General features: G+C 38.0%; 1 protein-coding gene across 8 annotated transcripts in view; it reads left to right on the top strand.

The window, feature by feature from the left end:
• Positions 1 to 24,279, top strand: part of BLTP1 (bridge-like lipid transfer protein family member 1) — a 1,044,923-nt gene that overhangs the window by 850,297 nt on the left and 170,347 nt on the right. For 7 of the 8 annotated variants that reach the window (XM_053703615.1, XM_053703613.1, XM_053703620.1 and 4 more), the window contains 3 exons: positions 17,833 to 18,022; positions 18,891 to 19,052; positions 23,881 to 24,020. In XM_053703615.1, coding sequence (XP_053559590.1) covers positions 17,833 to 18,022; positions 18,891 to 19,052; positions 23,881 to 24,020 — 492 coding nt within the window. The remainder of the gene's footprint in view (positions 1 to 17,832; positions 18,023 to 18,890; positions 19,053 to 23,880; positions 24,021 to 24,279) is intronic. The other variant, XM_053703617.1, reaches the window with a different exon arrangement.

Below are 24,279 nucleotides of genomic sequence, written 5' to 3' on the forward strand. Positions count from 1 at the left end.
TATTGACAGTCAATGTTAGGGCAACGATGTGGTGGTATACTCGACTATTTATTTATACTTTTGGTCGAGGGTAGAGTGTGTTCTTGTCTCCCGGTGTCTATGTAAAAAAAAAAGGGAAGCTTAATGGTGACCGGGAGCTTCCGTATAGGTAACGCCCACGATGGGCGGAGTTACCTTCCCGCGGTTGCTTTGGACTATTTTCCATGGTTTACTTCCTGGCTAATGTGCAGTGAACTTAATAGACTATGTAATTCGTAGGAGATATGTTATGTATAACAGTTTGAAGCGGTGGCGATAAATAATGGGTTTTAGTGGCCTTCCCGCTTTCCATGCAGGGCACTCTCCCTCACATATATGGAATGGTGACACATGACATCGCGTATTTTATGTACTTAGTGATGTGTTTTGAAAAACAATGTTAACTCTTTAATTGATATTTTCTGTGCAGCAGAAATAAGAGTTTTATTAAAAAAAAAAAGAGACAATCCTTTTTTGGGGAGTATGTCCACATTCCAGGAATGGCCACAAAATATTAAGGCCTACATGGTGTACCTTTGGGACCTAGTGGGAGACGTGGGATACTGGCAAGCTGGAGTTTTAAAGTGTTCAATTCCACATGCTACTATGTTTTCTTCCCAAGTGGAAGCTAACCTTACTAGAACTCTTTTTCTCCTGGTTGGCCCTGGCTCTATATTCTATTTTTTACTCTTCTCGGCTGGAGAGGCTGGGTAGTCTTCCTAGGATTAGAGTGGTTTTTAGTTCGGCTACATGAACCACTGCTTCCTTGGAGGGTATTTGCATCCTTTTACGGTGCAGGAGGGGATGTACCCTAGGCTCCCAACGACATCAAGTCAGGTATTTTCTTACCGTCCCTAGAGTGACAGCAATTCGACTGATAAGGTTTTTGGGTTAGAAGGTCCTATGGATATTTTCTAGGATCGACTTAAGACTCCTGAATTTGCTAAATTCATTTTTTACTGATGCTCCTCAGCAGATTGCTAACTTAGCTGTGGAGATTTCAGTTTTTATATCCTAGCCGCAGGTTTTTTTTGATGGCCTGCGAACATGAGGATTGTGTTTAAAGGACACTGCTCCTTATTTTTATGGCCTCTTGTGATACATGATTCTAGTGAGGGTCAGACTATCATTTTTCGTCCAGACTTGGAGAAGTGACATCCAAGATCCTTGGGCAATAGATAGAGTATCTCAGGGATACAAACTGGAATTCAAAAGTTCTTCCCCCAGAGAAATATTCCTTCTTTCCTGATTGTCTGTAGACCAGATAAAAGAGAGGCGTTCTTACGCTGTGTAAGAGACCTTTCCTCCATGGGAGTAATTTGTCCCGTTTCAATCCAGGAACAGGGACAGGAGTTTTACTCAATTCTTTTTGTGGTTCCCAAAAAAAAAAGGCACCGTTCCGACCCATTTTATATCTCAAGAGTCTAAACAAGTTTCTCAGAGTTCCATCCTTCAAGATGGAGACTATCCAGACAATTCTTCCATTGATCCAGGAGGGTCAATATATGACTACCGTGGACTTAAAGGATGCATATCTTCATATTCCTATCCACAGAGATCATCACCAGTTCCTGAGGTTTGCCTTCTGGACAAACATTTTCAGTTCATGGCCCTTCCTTTCGTGCTGGCCATGGGACCCAGGATCTTCACGAAGGTTCTAGGTTCGCTCTACTGGCGGTTCTCAGGCCGCGGGGCATTGCAGTGGCACCTTATCTGGATGATATTCTGATCCAGGCGTCGTCTTATCAGCTGACAAAGTCTAATACCGACATTGTTCTATCCTTTCTAAGGACTCACGGGTGGAAGGGGAATCTAGAAAAAAGGTTCACTAATTCCACAGACAAGGGTTCCTTTCCTGGGAACTCAAATAGATTCTATATCCATGAAAATCTTCTTGACGGAAGTCAGAAAGTTAAAGATTCTGAATACATGCCGATCCCTTCAGTCCAATCCTCGGCCATCAGTGGCTCAGATGGAGGTAATTGGATTGATGGTGGTGGCAATGGACATCATTCCGTTTGCTCGTTTTCATCTCAGACCTCTACAACTGAGCATGTTCAGACAGTGGAATGGAGATTATGCAAATTTGTCTCCTCAGATAGATCTGGATTAGGAGACAAGAGACTTGCTTCTTTGGTGGTTGTCGCAGGATCATCTGTCCCAAGGGACATGCTTCCGCAGTTCCTCATGGGTGATAGTGACAACTGATGCCAGTCTACTAGGATGGGGTGCAGTCTGGAATTCGCTGAAGGCTCAGGGTGTGTGGACTCGGTCGGAGTCTCTACTTCCAATCAATATTCTGGGCAATATTCAATGCGCTTCAGGCTTGACCTCAGTTGGCTTCGGCCAAATTCATCCATTTCAGTCGGACAACTTCACGACTGTGGCTTACATCATTCATCAGGGAGGAACAAGGAGTTCCTTAGCAATGACAGAAGTATCCAAGATAATTCGGTGGGCGGAGGCTCACTCTTGTTATCTGTCAACAATCTACATCCCAGGAGTGGACAACTGGGAAGCAGATTCTTTGAGCAGACAGACGTTTCATCTGGGGGAATGGAAACTCCATCCGGAGGTCTTTGCCACCCTGATTCTCAGATGGGGCAGCCCGGAGCTGGAGCTTATGGCATCTCGTCAGAATGCCAAACTCCCGAGATACGGATCCAGGTCCAGGGATCCTCAGGCCGAACTGATAAATACCTTGGCAGTGCCTTGGTCGTTCAACCTAGCTTATGTGTTTCCACCGTTTGCTCTCCTTCCCCGGGTGATGGCTCGGATCAAACAGGAGAGGGCTTCAGTGATTCTCATCGCTCCTGCGTGGCCTCGCAGGGTTTGGTATGCCGGTCTGGTGGACATGTCCTCTCTGCCACCGTGGAAGCTTCCATTGAGGCAGGACCTTCTCATTCAGGGACCCTTCCATCATCCGAATCTAGTTCTCTGCAGCTGACTGCTTGGAGATTGAACGCTTGATTTTATCTAAGCGAGGGTCCTCTGATTCGGTCATTGATACCTTAATCCAGGCACGTAAGCCTGTTACTAGAAGGATTTACCATAAGATATGGTGTAAATGTCTTTATTGGTGCAAATCCAAGGGCTACTCATGGCGTAAGATTAGGATTCCTAGGATTTTATCTTTTCTCCAAGAAGGATTGGAGAAAGGGTTATCAGCAAGTTCCTTAGAGGGACAGATTTCTGCTTTATCTATTTTGCTACACAAACGTCTGGCAGATATTCTAGATGTTAAATCTTTTTGTCAGGCTCTGAATAGATTCAGGCCTGTGTTTAGACCTATTGCTCCTCCTTGGAGTTTGAATTTAGTTCTTAAGGTCCTTCAAGGGGTTCCGTTTGAACCTAGGCATTCCATAAGATATTAAATTATTATCTTGGAAGGTTTTATTTTTGGTTGCTGTTTCTTCTGCTCGCAGAGTTTCTGAGCTTTCAGCATACAATGTGATTTTCCTTACCTTATTTTTCTTTCTGATAAGGTAGTGTTAGGTACCAAACCTGGTTTTCTTCTTAAGGTTGTTTCCAACAAAACTATTAATCAAGAAATTATTGTTCCTTCATTGTGTCCTAATCCTTCTTCTAAGAAGGAGCGTCTGTTACATAACTTGAATGTGGTCTGTGCCCTGAATTCTTACTTGCAGGCGACTAAAGAATTTCGTCAATCATCTTCATTATTTGTTGTTTTCTCTGGAAAACATAGGGGTCAGAAAGCTACGGCTACCTCTCTTTCTTTTTGGCTGAAGAGTATCATCCGTTTTGCATAGGAGACTGCTAGACGGCAGGCTTCTGAAAGAATTACGGCTCATTTTACTAGGGCTGTGGCTTCCTCATGGGCATTCAAAGATGATGCTTCTGTTGATCAGATTTGCAAGGCTGCAACTTGGTCGTCTCTTCACACTTTTTCCAAATTTTTCAAATTTGATACTTTTGTCTCGTCCGAGGCTGTTTTTGGGAGAAAGGTTCTTCAAGCAGTGGTGCCTGTCATTTTCTAAGACAGGTCTTTATTTTTGTTATACTTCAGTCACCTCTGCACCTTGGCTTTTCCTTTCTTTTCCTAACTTCAGTCGAATGACTGGACGGGAAGGGAAGGGAGGAGCTATATATACAGCTCTGCTGTGGTGCTCTTTGCCTCCTCCTGCTGACCAGGAGGCGATATCCCATAAGTAAGGATGAAATCTGTGGACTCGTCATATCGTAAAATAAATAAATTTATCAGGTAAGCATAAATTTCCTTTTTTATATAAAAGAGCATTTTCATCTGTTATTACCCCTTCAACAGAAAAAAAATAACTAATAAACATTTGAACAACAGCAAAACATTTTCCTTACCGTTCAATATTTCAGGACATTACTATTTAAATGGTCTTGTTCAGTTTCATAGCTAGAATCTCCTTAATAAGTGGGTAACAATCTCTTAATAAGAATTGTGAGTGAACATTAAAACTGTCTTATTTACTCCACCTATGACTCTACCATTTTCAGGATCCTTATCAACTCAGAAAATGAGTTACTTGAACCAAAATTAGAGCAATGGGCTTTAGATAGGTCACTTAATATAAACCCTTATTTCCTCTTATCCAGTACTAACAGAAGATCTATAGTATTATTTATGTCCCTTTATGATAAATTACCAATTTAACCTTAGGGGTATATCCCATTTTTTTTTATCAAAAAGAACCTTTATATCTCTTATTACCCCCCTCAACAAGTAAAGTAAGGGAGAAACATATAGCAAACCACAAAATATTTTTCTTAATCTTGATATCCAGTATTTCAGCACATTACTATTTTAACTGATATTATAGATATTCATTTTCACCCATAAGATCTCCTGAATGGGTGAGAAAGAGAATCTGAATATGCTAGCCTCTAATTATCTGGGGATCATTTTAGAATTATAGCGTCTCTTATGTTCTCTTGATGATCCACAATTAGGTACCCTTTCATATACTGTGGAGTAATTTTGTCATGTGAGCATCAATCAGCAAAGGTTTTTCTATCTCCAGCCTTATATAGAGATGAGTTACAGTCCTTCTTTAACAATTACAGCATGTAGATAGGGGTTATATCCAGGGCTGAACCCCCGTTTTCTTTCTTTTCCCTCTTTCTCTCTTTTCTTCCTTTTTCCCCCTTTCTTCTCCTAATCCTTGTTTTCACTTTTTCCTCCTTCAATCTTTCCCTTCCTTTCTTCACCCCCTTTTCCTTTGTATGTCCGGAGTATAATAGCTTTTTACCTCCTGGGGCAGACAAAACAGGGGGACTTAACCAGATCTAGACTTGACATGGGTAATAAGAGCCCAATCTTATAGGGAGTTAGATAATTGCACTAGGGCGATATACAATGTGATATAACAGCCCAATTTTATAGGGAGTTAGATAATTGCACTAGGGCGATATACAATGTGTTTACATAGTCTCATTGAAAACATATAGCAATGTTATGCAGAGTAAATATATACAGTTTTTCAAACCGTGTCTTGAAGTGGGAGCCGTCTGTAGTCCTTATATAGGTATTCTGAGGAGTTTGGTGTTGATCTGTAGTGGAATCTTTGAGGTTGTCTGCCAGAGTCCGCTTCAGCTTTTGACCGCCGTGTAGGAGCAGCAGAGCAGGAGCAGCAGACCCGGATCCCTCTGCGCCCATTACCCTCTCGTCCACCTGCAGGCAGCTTGTTTCTGGAGACTGTCATTCCGACTTGTCCACACCAACTCCGTTTGTAGCTTGGCGGTTTCTACTGCTCTACACAACTTTTCTGTAGTTCCCTTTATTTCCACCTTTCACTTCACAGGGCTCTCACTCCGCTCACTGGCAATGTGTATACAGCCACCGCCGTTGTGTATTCCGCTATTTAGAACTTCCTCCACTCCTGGGTGATTTCCCAGCGTGTGCCCAAATTCGCCCTCGTTAGTAACAGGGCCATTAACGTGTGGCGATTGTTCGATCAGCTCCCGTGCTTGCTGCCACTGAGATGCAGCATGTGTCGGAAGCTCCGTCTCTTCCGGACATACTTAATCTTTTTAGCTATGTTTTCACATGTCACAGCTGTGGCTTACCTTAATAATCAAGGGTAAACTCTCAGTTCCTAGGCAATGATAGAGGTCTCCTAAATGTTGTCTTGGGCATAGAAAAATATGTGTATAATCTCTGCAGTTCATATTCCAGGGTGAGCAATTGGAGTTTGTGGTTGCTCTAATGGCTCCTTGGTCATTTTGTTTTACTTACATCTTTCCTCCTCTTGTTCTGTTATCAAGAGTGATAGCCCATATCAAGCAGGTATTGTCATCAGTATTTCTGATTTCTCCAGCTTAGCCTTACAGTACTTGGTTTACAGATCTGGTGCAGATGTCCATTTGTCCTCTGTGGTCTCTTCCTCTGCACAACAACTTTCTTTGTCAAGGTCAGATTTTTTTCATCAGGATCTCAAATCTCTCAACTTGATGGCTTTGGAGATTGAATGCCTTGTTTTAAAACAGAGAGGTTTTTCTTTCATTCAGGCCCGTAAACCTTTTTCTATCACAAGGTTTGGAAGTAATTTCTTTCTTGATGTTTGAAACAGGGTTTTAGCTAGCACTCTTTTGAAATTCCTGGAATTCTTTAATTTCTGCAGGTTTGGGTAAGGGTTTATCTGTCAGTTCTTTTAAAGGGCCAGATTTCAGCACTTTGAGTCTTGTTTCACAAGAAAATTGCTATGCTTCCTGACATTCAGAGTTTTGTTCAAGCTTTAGCCAGTGATTAAACCTATGCACAATTTGGATATTCAGCTTTTGTCTTGAAAGGTTTTGTTTCTTTTAGCAATTTATTCTGCTAGAAGAGTTTCTGAATCGTCTGCTTTTTCATGTGAGCGTCCTTATCTTGTTTTTCACCAGAATAAGACTACGTTTTATTTCTTGCCTAAGGTAGTGTCTTTGGATAACATTAATCGAGAAACTGTTGTTCCATCTTTTTGTCCTAATCCAAAGAATTCAAAGTAGAGACTTCTTCATAATTTGGATGTTGTAAGAGCTTTGAAATTCTATTTGCAGGCAGTTAAAGGGACAGTCAACACCAGAATTGTTGTTTAAAAAGATAGATAATCTCTTTATTACTCATTCCTCAGTTTTGCATAACCAACACAGTTATAATAATACATGTTTTACCTCTGTAATTACCTTGTATCTAAGCCTCTGCAGACTGCCCCTTGTTTCAGTTCTTTTGCAGACTTGAATTTTAGCCAGTCGGTGTTCATTCCTTGGTAACTCCCACTAGTGGTGAAAAACTGTCAAAATGCATTCAGTTTAGAAGCGGCCTTCAAGGTCTAAGAAATTAGCATATGAACCTCCCAGATTTAGTTTTTAACTAAGAATACCAAGAGAACAAAGTTAATTTGGTGACAAAAGTAAATTGGAAAGTTGTTTGAAATTACATGCCCTATTTGAATCATGAAAGGTTTTTTTTTTTTTACTTGACTGTCCCTCTAAGGATTTTAAGCAATCTTCTAGTTTGTTTATTTTTTGTCTCTAGAAAGGGTCAAAAGGCAAAAGCTTTTGATTTGCAAGACTTACTTGGAGGTGGGACAGCCTCCTCCTAAATGTATTACTGCCCATTCTACTATGTCAGTTTCTGCTTCCTGGACTTTTAAAAATGAGGCCTCTGTTGCTTATATTTGCAAAGCAGCTACTTTGTCTTCTTTACATACCTTTATCAAATGCTACTGTTTTGATGTTTCTGCTTTTTCTAAAGATGCTTTTGGTTATATATATTTAAAGTAGATAACCCAAGGTATTGATCTAGGCCCATTTTGTTATATTTTATGCCACCCATTGGCAGTTAAACATAAAAAAATGCAATCAAATACAAAAAAAATCTTTAACTTTTTTTTTTTTTACAAACTTCATGTTTCCTGCTGAAATTTTTTATACACACCTTATGATCATAAGTCAAATGGTTGAAAAAGCTTCCCTAGGATCCTGTGTTCAGAATTAGCAGACATGTATGGGTTTATCCAGGGCCGGTGCTAGGATTTTTGGCCACACAGGCGAGGATACATTTTGCCACCCCCCCTACCCGATTACATACCATCCCATTGCTAGTTAAAGGGATATGAAGCCCACATTTTTTTCTATTATGATTCGCTCTATTACACATACTAAAAAACTTTGCATTATACTTTCAATGGGGGGTTTTTTTGCCTCTTTTTCCTGTAACTGAGTCTATAATGCAGATGTCTCTACTTGTCCTCAGCAAGGGAAATAAGATAAAATTATATTTTGGTCACTCGCTAGACCGGTCTAAAACATCAGATTTGGCTCCTACAAATAAGGAGTGGGAACAATTTGGAAAACAAGTGCATGTTCCAATTTGATATACTACACAGTGATTGTTTATAGCAGTTTACAAGCACATTACAATTAGTCCTAATTGGCCACTTTCAGGGGAAACCAGTGGTCCAGGAAATTTACAGCCTTTTTTTTTTTTTTTTTTTTTTTTTTTTTTATGTACTTAGGTTCAGAATTAGTTTTTCAGCATGTCTAAGGAGTGAGCACAATTTTACAATAAAATCAAAATTAATCATGAATGCATATTGCAATATTATTTCATGAATCTTTGTCCTTTTATATTTTAAAAGCAAAAAATAAATGTCTCTGATAAACTAAATGTGCCATGTTTGTAAGGTAACAAAAGTCTTGTAAAATTAGTGCCCAATGTCAGGTGGCAATATCAAGTACTAATAAGTAGGAAATATTTATTAAATCATTTGTGGGTATTGTCCTTCTAATCTCAACTAATGAGCAATTTATCCTGGTTATTCTACAAAAATATGCATCTCTAAAACAGTTCACGCTCCTGCACAATGCAAATAGTTTGTTAGTGTAATAAAATAAACTCACATCAGTATTGTCTAACACAAGGTCTCCAGATGGCAGCAGTGTATATTTCCCAGTCTTGTCTGTTATGGGGGGTACGTTTTAATTTGTCCAAGAAATGGTAGGTGAGGGGATTCTGTGTGCTGAGCACTGCAGGACAGTTCAAGTATTCATGACCACAGACACAGTTTTAAAATGTTTTACAATTTAATGTGGAACTAACAAGAGAAAATGATGTGTGAATGAGAAACTTCTGTAAATCTACACATTCAAAAAATAAGATTCTTCTATTCTTTGCCTTTATATGTTACCCACATTACACCGACCTGTGCTGGAACCAAGCATCGCTGCGCTGCACAGGGCCCGGTGCGCTTGACACAGCCACTTCAGCTCGCCTCCAGCATTGGGCTCTACAGTCTGCGCGCCACGGACAAACTACAGACATGCAGGCAGGCTAATTTTGTTACCCTCCCTCCCAGGCAGGCAGCCAACACTTTGTGCGCTGCGCTGTGTGAAACTGAGTCTGTGAATCATCGCACCATAATGCTGGTGTGGCCCCTATGATAGCGCTCAACAGTTTGCGCTCTGCAGCATTAGCAAATTAAAATTAAAACAAAATATGCGCACTAAATGTTTCTGGCTAAATAAAAAAAATATATATCAGTGTTGGCTGTTGCCGCTCCAAGATTGCGCCCCTCATGCTTGGGTGCCCTAAGGCGGCTGCTTAACCTGCCTTGTGCAAGCACTGGGCCTGGGTTTATCATTGATTTTGGTAATTTGAATTTTTCTAATAACAGCTCTGCACCACACTGCTGAAAGATTTTTAGACACATTATGGCAGTGGATCCAGGGTTTGTTTGGTATGGCTTAACTCCCTGAATTCTCCCTGAGTTCACTGAGGAGAACCCAGTGTATTGATATAGGCCCATTTTGCCACATTTTATGCCACCAGTTGGCATTTAGAAAATCATAAACCTTTTCACAGACTGTGAGCTTTTCATTGAAATTATTTGAACACAGCTTTGCAGTTAAAAAACAAATAGTTGTAAAAGCTTCTCTAGGATCCCCTGTGTATAGAATTACCAGACATATATAGAGTTGTCATTGGTTTTGATGATAAGAAGGCCGTTAATTGCACCATATTTTTTAATGAAGATTTTTAGACACATTATGACAGTGGGTCCAGGGCCCATTTGGTATGGCTTAACTGCCTCCTAAGTTATATATATATATATATATATATATATATATATATATATATATATATATATATATATATATATATATACCACCCAGGGCATTGATCTATGCCAATTTTGTTATTTGATGCCACCATTTGGCAGTCAGATATATGCCAAATGTGATCATAATTTTTTTCTCAAACTTTGTATTTTTCATTTAAATACATATAACTTTTACAGTCATAATAAAATGTGTTGTAAAAGCTTCTCTAGGATCCCCTGTGTACAAAATTACCAGACTTGTGTGAGTTTGTCATCATTTTGGTAATTAGAAGACCACTAATTGCAGCTGTGCTCCACACTTCTGAAAGATGATTTTTAGATAAGTAATGGCAATGGGTCCAGGACCCATTTGGTATAGCATAACTGCCTAAATTTACAACATTTACCTTAAAATATGGTCCATGGTCACTCATTGGTTTTCGATCACTTAGTGGTCACTCAGTGTTATTGGTCACTTAGTGGTCACCCAATGGTGACTAGTCACTCAGAGGTCACACAATGGCCACCAATCACTGCAGGGTCAATTAGGATACTCCATGATCTTTCAGTGATCATCAAAAAATCACAAGTTGTCACCCAATGATTACCAATTAATAAAAGTTCACTAGTCTCTGAATGATCACTGAGTGACCACCAGTCTCCAGGTGCCAGTCAATCCATGGGCTCTGGTCACTTCAGATACATGGGTTATTAAATAAGCAGTAGTAATTCCTTAGATAATTGGGTCACTTTAGGGAACATCACTCACATGATGCAAGTCTTCTAATGGTCACTCATCAGCCAGCATCCTACAACAGTGTCAATCAGCCAGCATCCTACAATGATGTGAGTCACCTAGTGGTCACTCAGCCAGCAACCCTCAATGGTGTGAATTACCAGCAACCCACAACAACATTAGTCACTCAGCCAACAACCTACAATGACTTTTTTTTTATTTACTGGTCACTTAATCACAACCATTCATCTTGTTCTATCTTTAGTCACTTGGTGGTCACTATTTATTATTATTATTTATTTATTTATTTTTATTGAGGTACTTAAGTCAGGCATACAAAGCAGATTGCCATACATTACAAATGGAAAAATGTACAATCCAACTGAGTTCTATAACAATATGTTATACTTTTTGCACAACTCACAGAGAAAGGAAAAAACAAAAACCAAAGAAAAATAGTTAACAATTATAGGTGGCAAAAATAATACATGGTGCCTTTTCATAAGAAAACCTTCCATAACAAGCCCAAGAGGCCGCTCTTGGACCTTGAGTAAGGGAACATAACTAGGTGTAAGGAAGGGTATCATAACTAGGTGTAAGGAAGGGTATAGTGAAATAATGAGACCACTCTTGGGTCTCAAAATAGTAACCTCAGATTTTATATTTTATTTTTCTATGATTATAGCGTACAGTACCCCCTTATTTATAATCGTATTCTACAACTTTTGGGTCCCCAGAAGGAAAACAATGGCCACTCTTGGACCTTACCCTTAAATGTTCACTGAAAGGGGAGCTTGGTAGGGGGTATAAAATAATAATAAAGCATACAGGGCCGCTCTTGGGCCCTTAAGACTATAATTGAATAACAAACTCTTATAAAGGGGCACAAAAGGAATTATTAGCCGCTCTGGGGCTTTTTATTAGTTGCAATACAGGTTGTAATGGGCATATATATTTAAGAGTTAGAAGTCAAGGTAGCAGAATATTTCTGGGTCTTTTACAAACTTGATAATCTATTTTGTTTAAAGGTTGGTATAGTTGAGAGGGACAAGACTAGCTGTGAAGTAGATGAGTCGCTTACTGTCTAGATTTTGCATAACCAAGCTAAAGCAACTAACCAAGCTGTGGAATCAAGGCCAGTTTATCTTTAAAGATCAGACGGGGAAACACGTTGTGACATCATTGGTGAGGGACCATGTTTTAAGTTAGTTTGCTAGGGGGCGGGTACCACACAAAATATTTTGTAAAATGTAAACCTGCAACCATAAATCTAGTAGATTATAATGTCTGCTATGCAGAGTAATCTAAGTAATCCCCTAGGTTATATAAAATGATTAAACTAAGCATACCTTTGCTGTCTCGGCCACTGACAGCTCAGCATTGAGAGTATAGTACAGTGGGGGGAAAATTACAGACAAAATATATAAAAGCTAATGCTATAACTAGAGATTCATTAAATAATGATGCAAAGAGTTTTACCTAAACTTTGGTTTTATCATATTGTTATAACTGACACAGCAACGGTGTACATATAAATGTATTGCTTGTTTTGTGAATGACCCCTATAACATTCAATAACAGAAACGAGCTAAAGCTGCATGTTTCTATACAGATGACACTGAATATATATCAAATACAATACACTAGCTGCAGGTAGTTGATAAGAGATTATGTAGACATTGCTCAAAATGTGTTGAAGTGTATACTGCAGTGTCCGAACAGAGAGTGTCCCCCAAACCTCAAGCTTTAGGATTCATATATTCTGAGTGTGAACAAATATATAAAGTTTAGTTGCAAGGTGAAGAGTCCATGTAGTGGGAATAATTATAAAATAAAACAGACCCAATGTTTATCTATAAACGGCCTAGGGAATATTAAATGACACCACTTTCGTTATCTTCCTGAATCTGCCAGGCTGACATAGGAAAAATAATTTGTATATACAATCACAACTCTAAAGTTCTATAGGAACTGTACAGGCATGATACATAGGTAATGTAAATATAAGGAACATGTTACTATGTCTGCAAACAATCACACATGAATAAAATCAGGAACCAACAGATGATGCTAAATAAATAAAGTCCCCCGGTCCTCAGGCTTAGTTGCCGTCATTAGGGTTTATGTGCTGTAAGTTCAGGCAGATAAATCAAGTGAAACTTCAAGATAAAGAGTCCTACTGAATCCTCTGTATCATTAGCATTTGCGTGCTAAGTGCTAGTCATCCTACACCAAATCGCGAGGCTAGGTGAATCCGCTTGGTAGTTCCCACAGTAGGTGTATCGACAAAGTGTCTCTGGGGCAGACCAAGACACCTAAATGGCATAGAGCACACCCTGTCCCTGGCTCCACATCCCATGTCAGACAAAGCTGGAACAAGTTGTGCTCATTCTGTGGTAGGGCAAAGGAATTTGCACACTCTCTCTAGTAGCATGAGGCTCTGCAGGACACCCTGACAGCACGGAATCCTCCAGCACCAGCTCGTTACAAATGGCTCCATCCGCATCATCTTCAGGGAATCTCCAGCCCCCGACAATCCCCAGTCTCAAGGCACTGGGAGACGGCAGAGCCCATCAGGACATCCTCCCCCAGAAACGGCGTCTCCTCCACACACAGATGTCTGCAGCGCTTGAAGTCACTCACTGGTGTCTGATCTTCATGGTCTTCCACCATGGGGCTCACAGTTGGCTCTGCAAAGGGTCTTCGAGTATCAAAGGTGGGATGTGGGGTTATCTTTGCGCACCTTATACCCTCATGAACAGACGGGTGCACAATATTTTCCTGATACTGAGTGCCATGCGGGGAGATATGTTGTGGATTACGATTAGCGAAGGAGTTATATTTTCTTGTATAGGCGGCTTCTCAGGGCTCTGGGCTTATGGAGAGTTGCGTTCTGCGGATTGCTCGAGATTCAGTTGTAGTGGTGTTAGCAAGGCTCTTAAGATACTCAGCAGATCCTGGTAATGCTGAGAAATTAGCGATTGGATCTTCTGTTCCCAGATTTCAACTGCTTCCATATTAGCTAGTCTGTATTGCTCTCTTTTGCCACAGGAGAAATTGCCCAGATTAAGTGCAGAACAGGCAGTGTAATAGTTAGAAAAAGAGTTGCTGTTGAAAGAACTAGCAGTGTCTTGCGGTAATCACTGCTCTGTAACGACAGGGACACTCAGGCACCCTGCCGGGGGGTTAAGTGGTAGGCCGCAGCCCATAACATGATCTGGTAAACTGAATCTGGCATCAAGTCTAGTAATATTGATACTGTTCAGAAGAGTTCTCCTTACTGCACAAAGCTTAGTCGCATATAATACTCAATGTATCTTTAGTAAGGAGATTTTGTGCAGAATAGTACAAAGGCTTGAAGGAGCAGATAGTTTAGCAACCTATCATGCCGCCTGCGGGAAGTTCCCCCCATTATTATACTTTATTTATGAAGCGCCATCATATTCTACAGCGCTGTCCATGGATACAGTTCATTTAAATAAAACAATAATATTAAACTTGTAAGAGACAGGACAAAATTTACAAACACATACAGGAGGAATTGAGGGCCCTATTCTCGTGGAAACTTACAATCTAGAAGGGTAGGAGGTTGAGAAACAGGAGGAGAGGACTGCAAGATTGAATGAGGGAAATGTTTTTATGTAAGAGAGAAATTATTGAGTTGGGTGGTAGGCTTCTCTGAACAGAAAAGTCTTCAGAGAGCATTTAAAGGAAGAAAGATTAGGGAAAAGCCTGACAGCACGAGGGAGAGTGCTCCAGAGGGTAGGTGCTGCACGACAGAAGTCCTGCAGTCTAGCATGAGAAGAGGTGATAGTCACAGATGCAAGGAGCAGGTCATTGTTGGATTTTAGTGGGCAGGCTGGAGTATACTTGTTGATTATAGAGGATAGGTAGAGGGGAGTGGTGTTGGTGAGCACTTTGTATGCAAGGGTGAGAATTTTGAATTTAATTCTGCTGTTAATGGGGGAGCCAATTAAGGGACTCGCAGAGAGGTGCAGCAGATACAGAGTGACGGGAAAGGTGGATCAGCCTGGCCAAGGCATTTAGGATGGATTGAAGGGGGAGAGGAGGGAATGAGGAAGGCCAGTAAGTAGGTTATGGCAGTAGTCAAGTTGGGAAATAACTATTTACCCAGTGACCGCCAGTTACCCCAACCAAGTACACTTGAGTCACTCAATAGGCAGCAGTCATTTCTTAGATAATTGGGTCTCTTTGTGAACACCACTCACATGATGTGAATTATCTAGTGGTCACTCAGCCAGCATCCTAAAATTATGTGAAGCACCTTATGGTCACTCAGCCAGTATTCTACAATGATGTGAATCATCTAGTGGTCACTCAGACATCAACCTTTAATGGTGTGAATCACCAGCATTACAGAACAACATAAGTCACTCAGCCAGCAACCTACAATAACCTTTGTCATTTACTGCTAACTCAGTTACAACCAGTCAAATTGTTCTAACTTGGTGGTACTAATTTTCAAGTGACTTCCATTCACACTAGCCAAGTACTTAAATACAAGCTGCAGTATAACCTAAAACTATACAGAGTTAATAAAAGTTATATATCTGCTCACTCTTCATTCTATGTCAGGAAAGTAGTTTGCATAAATTTGAATAAAAATGTTCCAGAGATGTCTTGCAAGTAAAAACATTTCTATTTAACATACTCGTTTAGGTCTATTTAGCCAAATGTGCAGATTTGGGGGCTGAGTACCGTTTATATTTCGGTCACATGAAGTATCAAGATAAGGGTAGACAAATAACTAGAATAAACTTTTCTTGCATTACAGGCCTAAAAACTATCAGCCCTTTGTTACACATGGAAAGAGTTTACAGCTGCACTGACAGCTGAGAAATAACATGGACATTTAAAAAAAATGTCATGAGGTCCTTTGGGCAAAGTACCTAATAAGCAGCCTGATCCAGCCTGTTACTGGAGTTCATTAACAGGTTTTTAATGCATTTTCTTGGGAAGTTATATTTGGTTTTAGTACCCTACTATGACATACAGAAAACAACTAGTGTTAGAAGCCAGCATGGAAAGCTGAGGTTAGACCCCAAATACCAGAGGTGACAGATTTGTGCTTATCTTTATGAGGGTAATAGCTGTACTTAAAGGACCACTTAATACAGTAAAATGTAATAACTGACAAATATACACACAAACCCCCCACCAATGTCATAACATTTACTTTGAATTTGAAATGAGCAAGAGAATCATTTCTGGCAACTTTCAAAGTTAATTCAATGCCCCTGTATCATGTGACAGCCATCAGCCAATCACAAAATGCATAGATGTACATACAGTGAATTCTTGCACATGTTCATTAGGAGCTGGATCATCAAAGTGTGCAAATAAAAAGAATGTGCACGTTTGATGGAAGTATATTGGAAAGTTGATATAAATTGCACACTCTTATCTTAATAATGAAACTTTAATTTTGACTTTAGTGGCCCTTTAAGTCCACCATTTTGTTAATAGCATCTACACACGTTCACACAATTACTTATATATAATATATCTGAGCTTGGCAATTTTAAAAAAATCTAGAAACCAGACCAAAAATTTGAGAATCAGGCCATTTTTGTTCTCATGGTCAGGGTACATATGTATATAGGAAAAATAAAAACTTCCATATTCAAATAAATATGTGTGTATAAACGGCTACTAACAAGGAAATATGCACTGTGATGTCGTGCAATTAACACAGGCTGGGCTTTGCAGTCTCCAGCTGACTGTCGTAAGTGTTGGCTCCCAGGATACAGGGCTAGACACCAGTCTCAGAGAAGATGTGATTATAAACTCTTCAATATATAAAATAGAAAAGGCTTCTCATAGTGCAGATAAAACAAAAACAAGAGAAATCCCAGACTGTGATCACAATTGACTACTTACATATAAGTGTGCACTATGAAGTCGTGCAAACAAAGCAAGCTGGATTTTGTAGACTCAGTTCAGTGGGTCTCCCAGGGATGGTGTTCCAACATGGTTCCAATAAAAAGAGATGGTGCGCACCAAATTTAAAAACAAATGGTTGAGTCTGATAGACTACTTAAAATAACAATATATTAAGATTAAAAAGTCTCTAATATACATGCAACATGTTTCACAGCTATCTAGGCAACCTGAAGAAACAGCTAGATAGCTGAGAAACAAGTTGCATGTATTTTAGACTTTTATATTAATAAATTGTTATTTTAAAGGGACACTGAACCCAAATTTTTTCTTTTGGGATTCAGATAGAGCATGCAATTTTAAGCAACTTTCTAATGTACTCCTATTATCAAATTGTCTTCATTCTTTTGGTATCTTTATTTGAAATGCAAGAATGTAAGTTTAGATGCCGGCCCATTTTTGGTGAACAACCTGGGTTGTTCTTGCTGATTGGTGGATAAATTCATCCACCAATAAACTAGTGCTTTCCATGGTTCTGAACCAAAAAATAGCTTAGATGCCTTCTTTTTCAAATAAAAAAAAGCAAGAGAACGAAGAAAAATGTATAATTGGAGTAAATTAGAAAGTTGCTTAAAATTGCATGCTCTATCTGAATCACGAAAGAAAAAAATTGGCTTCAGTGTCCCTTTAAGTAGTCTATCAGACTCAACCATTTGTTGTTAAATCTACATATGTGGATTTTCAAACATTAGGTTTGTTGCACATAAGGTTTGTTGTACACACGTGTGCATACCATGTATATCTATATATACATATATATTTCTCTTTTTTATTTTTCACCATTGGTATTTATATTATAAGGTTTAGCTGCAGTAGTAATTATTATATATTGCATCCAGATCCCACCTTCTTTCAAGTATAGCGCCCTCTGCGGACTTTTGCACATTACATATGTGTGTGTATGTATATATATATGTGTGTGTATGTATATGTATATATATATATTTATATATATATATATATATATATATATATATATATATATATATATATATATATATATATATATATATATGAAAAATAAACAGTTTATATTTTTATTTGCAGTTACATTACAACTCCAAAACTTTAAAGACTGAATCGCCAAACACCTCAAGAGGATCTTCACTACCAAGAACCCTTTCAAAAGAATCAAAGTTGTATGGTATGAAAGATACTGCCACACCTCCTTTACTTAGCACTGTCCACAGCAAGACTAATACCTTGTTACCTCCCCAACCCCCACCTATCCCCTCAGGTACTTGTTTTTCATGATTTAATCTAAGCATTTTTCCTGTTCTGTTTTCTGTGTGTGTGTGTAATTATGCATCTTCTGTCACTTATTCATCTTACTAAAGGTTGGGCTACATAATTGAAAGAAATATAGATTTTAAGTGTGGTCTAATATTATGTAGTGTATGTTTTCCTATATATTACTATTGTACCTTCACTTTTATGCTTCTTCCCTGGAAGTAAAAGGGCATTGTCAATAAGACCACAAATACTTAAAATAATTCAGTTGAAAAACTTAAAATTGAAAAAACATAATTTAATGATCTATCTTCATTTAATTTGTAGCCATGGTTATTCTTGTTTTGTATGTGTAGCAGTAGACACTTATTTGTGTATTATGTGTATTTGATGTTGTACGTGTTTCATCATTTACATTTAACAATCATATATTTGTGGATATATCTATCTTAACATATGTCTTTATTGTTTGATGACAGTCCAATCAATAAAGTTTATGTTCATTTGCTGTAAAAAATACTCATGTAGTATAAGCTATAAATAAATGACCTTGCTGTCCTTGAACATAGATTTTCCTTATTGACATTTACGCTATTTTAAAAATGCTAATTTGTCTATTTATAAAAAAAAATGGAGAGGGCAATGTTCTCTGGAATAAAACAAATTAATAATTCTATAATGTTATCCAGTAAAATGTACATTTAGGACCATGGACATCTGATAAAAAAAAAATTCAGTGACATGACTTTAATGATGGCAAGTGTTTTCATGTCTTTTCTTTGCTCTACACCGTTAAATATTTGAGGGAATGTAACTTTTAGAGATTAATAATCTTAATAAAAAATAAGTAGATAACAAGTTTTGATATTTTACAGCCAAAGGAAAGGGAAGTGGTGGAGTCAAGACAGCTAAACTTTACGCATGGGTAGCATTACAGTCATTGCCAGAAGAAATGGTGATCAGTCCAAACCTCTTGGACTTTCTAGAAAAGGCTTTAGAGACAATACCTATCACGCCAATTGAAAGGAACTACACAGGTGAGCATTTTTATCTATGTAAGAAGCTACATAAGAATATCAACACAAAGACAACAAAGAACATGCAATATAATTAACAAGTTGACTGGTATGCAGAGGGAGGTAGCAAGATCATTAGATGTTTGGTTATTTTGGAGGGCCTTGTGACATAGCAATATATTTTTTACTGAATAAAGGGTTGATCTGATTCTTTCTTCACTTCTGTATCTTATGGAATAAATGGAGCTTGTGTACAGTGATAGTAGGCATGATTCACATTGCAGGGTCTGTGAGCTGATCCAAGCTGATGTGGTAAACAAATGAATGTTCTGTATATTGCTTGGAGAGTAAAAACGATCATGGAAAAACAAAATTTATGCTTACCTAATATATTTTTTTCTTTCATATGATGATGATCCACAGTCCTCCATAACATATGGGATATTTTTCCCACCACTAGGAGGAGGTCAAGAACCCATATCCGAGCTTAAAATCTCTACCATCTCTTTCTTAGTTTAACGTATAGCCGAGTAGAGAATAGGAAGGAAAGGTAGAAAGGGCAAAGCAGGGTCTATAGAAGTGTCATTAGAAGTGTCGCCCAAAAATGTAAACAGACGGAATCTGTGGACCATTGTCATTCTGAAAGAAAATAATTCATCAGGTAAGCATACATTTTGTTTTCTTTTGTAAAATGATGATGGTTGACAGTCCTCCATAACATATGGGATCAATACCCAAGCAGATGGTCTATATTATGGAAATGGTGGGATAATTTTTCTCGCAGTTCCTATTTAGCCAACAACGTGACATGAAAGATTTTTCAAAAGCTGCTTGTGAAAACGCAAAAACATCAGAACGATAAAATTTGGAAAAAGGATGCAGAGAAGACCATGTGTCAGCTTTGCAAAGATGCATCATTTTTAAAAGCTGGACACTATGAAGGAATAACAATTTCTGGATTGGTATTTTTCGTAGAAACTACCTTAGGAAGGAAATCATATTTGGTATTAAGTACAGCCTTATCTTTGTGAATAATTAAAAATGGAGACTCACAAGGTAGTGCTGACAATTCACTAACTCTCTTTGCAGAAGAGATTGCTAACCTGAAAAGTACTTTCCAAGTCAAAAGTTTGATGTCAATAGAATGCATTGGCTCAAAGGGAGGCTCTTGTAATACAGAGAGAACTAGATTCAAATTCCAGGGTGGATAAATAGGATACTTCTAATGGCAGTAAGAGTCCACAAATACATTCATAATCTATGGGAAATACTTCACCTCACCACCAGAGGAGGCAAAGACACCCCAAACAGAACACTTCCCCTACCCTCTCAGTAGTTATTTGCCTCATGTCATGGAGGTTTGCAGAGAGGTGTTTTGCTCAAGATTTGAATTTGATCATGAAGATTATGACTTTATGCTCTCATATGGATAGTTTATGCAAAAAAGACCTGGGGAGATGTTCATCTATGTAATTCTCTTGGAAGAGTTTTGGTATGTTCTAGCTTCTGGTTGTCACTGGGAAGTTCATGTGCCTCTTCCAACTACTCTATGCTAGATGAGGCCATTCTAAGAGAACCCAGTGACGTTACCAAAGTCAGGACCAATCAGATGGAAGGCAGCATTATTTGAATTAGAGAGCCAAGTAATCACAGTATCTTGAAAAAGCCCGGAACGCGGGTGAAACGCGTAGAAACTGTGACAAAAGTTGTATTGCAAGGAATCCCTTTGCTAACCCAGACTGTGGAACACATTCCAAGAAAAGGTTCACTATTGCACTGGTCGGAGCTGAAAGAAATTTGTTGCCTATCTATCGCCTGCGTACAAGGAGTACTAAGTGCTGGGATACCGACGGACCTCAAACAGATCTACACCTGCGTACACCGGAGTACTAAGAGCAGGTAAAAAAGCCATCGGTTTGTAGGAGAACTTGCGCAAGTTGAAGAAAACCGAATTATTGCACTGCTACCTTTACCGAGGCTTAGGAGACTGGTAAGCCTTGTGATTCCAACCGCACTCGATAAAACGTAAGACCACCCACAAAGCGGGGTTAACGCATGAAGAAGGAGGTAAGACCACCTACATAGCGGGTCAGATACACCTCAAAAGGTGCCATTCATATTCACTGCAAAACATTTCTAAGCACAAAATAAATTCATTATCGGCTAAAAAACAGAAAAGACTTTTAAAGAACATATGTTTCAAAAAATTAAAAGAACCTAATGAAACAATTTTAACACCAAGAGCTATCTTAAAAGCATATTAGCAAGATTGCCGCTCTGCTAAACAGACCTGATTTTTTACATCTATTTGGGAACTTTGTTACTATATCAACTGAACTTTGGTATTCTATGAACGGATTGAAACAATTTTGTTGCCAAGAGTTATTTTTTCAACAATATAACAAGTTTGCTGTTTCAGTATACAGACCACACTCTTTTATATCATTTGAGGACTTTGATATTATACCAGAAAAGACCAAAACATTTACCTGGGCTCTCTCATAAACATATGATTTTTATCCTGTGATTTACTTCTTAAATATTTTATCTGTTTAGATATATAGCTATCAATTTTATATTTTCATTTTATGACTGTATTTTAAAAAACCTGTGATTGTAATTAAATTCCTTTTGAAAATTATGTGAATAGAGTATATCTATCCTCAATCTATATTTCTATCCAATATTTAAATAACAATTATTTCAGGATTTGAATTACTTTAGTCTATCCAATTATAAACAGTGGTATATACATATTTATATTTATTTTTTATGCAAATTAGTTAAAGTTTAGCTCAAGTATATACAATTAAAGCGTATTCAATAGACAATTATTATGTTTGGTCTCCTAGTTTTTAACACTTTTTAGCTTTTACTAGCGCCACTCTCCATTACATATTATCTTTAAAATGTGTTGACCAGGAAGGGGGTTTACAGAGAGAGGCAAAAGTGTTTTAAGTCCAAGCGCTGTTTTATATATCTCCATTTATCTAGATCCCCTGTAAGTCAGAACGGTGTAAGTTACACTAATTTCCCTGAACTAGAAGGCTAGTGTTGGTAAGTCTGTGTGAAACACATGCCCCTTTCTCATGGCAGGTTGCCTAATAGAGAAGGTGGATTACAAGCAGGTTGCCAATACCCAGGGGGGTTTGACGAAGACTCTGAATGCCTGAAGGAGTTTACAGCTCTGGCCTAAGCACATTTGGGGCAGCTCTGTAGATACCAGACATACACAAACAATAAAATTGGTAGAGAAATTTCTACAATAAGCTTACGAAACGTATATGACACTTATTGAAACTGCATTACATGCTCCCATGTTTAGCCCAAATAACTCCCTGACAGCTCCTGTAAGGAGAAATGATTAGAAAAACAAATTGTTCATTAGGGACAGTCTAGTCGGAATTAAACTTTCATGATTCAGATAGGGCATGCAATTTTAAACAACTTTCCAATTTACTTCTATTATCTAATTTGCTCAATTCTTTAGATATCCTTTGTTGAAGAAATAGCAATGCACATGTGTGAGCCAATCACACAAGGCCTTTATGTGCAGCAACCAATCAGCAGCTACTGAGCATATCTAGATATGCTTTTCCGCAAGTGATATCAAGAGAATGAAGCAAATTAGATAATAGAAGTAAATTAGAAAGTTGTTTAAAATGACATGCTCTTTCTAGATCATGAAAAATTGGGTTTCGAAAATACAGCCCTATAATTTCCTGAGCTGATTTCTGCCTAGTAACAGCTCTCTGGGTGGATAGATAGGCCTGGGAAACTGAGGGGACAGGGCTACCACAGGAGAGAAGCCAGATTAAAGGGAAAGTACACTGTAAAATTGTTTTTATATTAATGTATTTTCAATTACTTGTTATACCAGCTGCAGAGTATAAAATGTATAAGATATTGCATTTTTAGGTTTATTTGTGTATATGAAGTAGCTGGTTTTGTGCTTTTAAACCATAGTCTATTACAATGGGTTGAGCTTCAGGTAATATCAGATCTCATTATGTTATCACTTTGTGTACATACACTTGCTTCTTTATCTTAAATTTGTCTGGAAAACTAAAGCTAAATACATAGAGAGAACATTGGGAAATTATCATTTTATTACTTAACTATCCTGCACCCCACTGTGAGTTTAATTTCTTTTGCTGGCTGTGTTTACTTAGGCTAATTAATAGCTGAGATTCCAGTATCAAAACTTTCAGTATAGGTTGGAAAACCACAAACTAAATCAGCTATTTCAAAGGCCAAAATAGTTGCTCATTGGGAACAATATAAATGGGAGGTTTTTTTGGGTGAACTGTCCTTTCAACTAAGAGAAAGCTTGTAAACCATTTTGAGTGTAATACAATCATATAATGTGCACCAAGCATAATAAATACTTTTCCCTCATAACAACATGCTCCCCTGCATAGCCATGGTTTCCTCTATTGATCAGCTAACTGCACTTTGCAGCGTGAAATATATCCCATATGTTATGGAGGACTGTGGACCATCATCATTTTACAAAAGAAATAATGATAACTTTTAATAGAAGCATTTTAGCTAATATGTGTGCATTTCAAATAAGCTTCTAAAAAAACTGAAATGTACATCGGTTTCACTTTTGGTTAGGACTTTATGTTGGACATGAGTATAACATATAGATCTAACCAGTTAGATCTATATGTTAGACTCATGTCCTTACTTCTATAAAGAGACATTATATCTTCAAGCTAAAAATGCTACGACAATGCTAGACGTTTATCATACAAATGCTTTTTCAGTATTCTTAGTTCATTTATCATGTGTTTTGTGGTCATTAGATATACATCACTTATGAAATATTGTTTGTAACATACAGCTGTGAGCTCTCAGGATGACGATATTGGTCAGTTTGACTTGCAAGATACAATGGAAGAGTCAACAACTTCATTAGTGTCTTCCTCAACATCTGCCTATTCATCCTTCCCTGTTGATGTAGTTGTGTATGTAAGAGTTCAGGTATGTATTTTTGATAAATGTAATATTATGCTTTTTTTAATTGCGTGATTTCAACAAAAGAATATTCCTAAAGAAATTAATTTATGTATCTCTGAACATACTATTTTTGCACGCCTATTAACATTACATTTCTTAAAATACTCAGAATTATGTGTATATTTATTTATAATATCAAATTATTGAGATCATGTATGAAATCACCTTAGTTATTGTGTGTTTATACCATAAGATTAACCATATGTGTACATCTATAAGCTAG

This window comes from Bombina bombina, chromosome 2, assembly GCF_027579735.1.
Source record: "Bombina bombina isolate aBomBom1 chromosome 2, aBomBom1.pri, whole genome shotgun sequence".
NCBI lineage: Eukaryota > Metazoa > Chordata > Amphibia > Anura > Bombinatoridae > Bombina > Bombina bombina.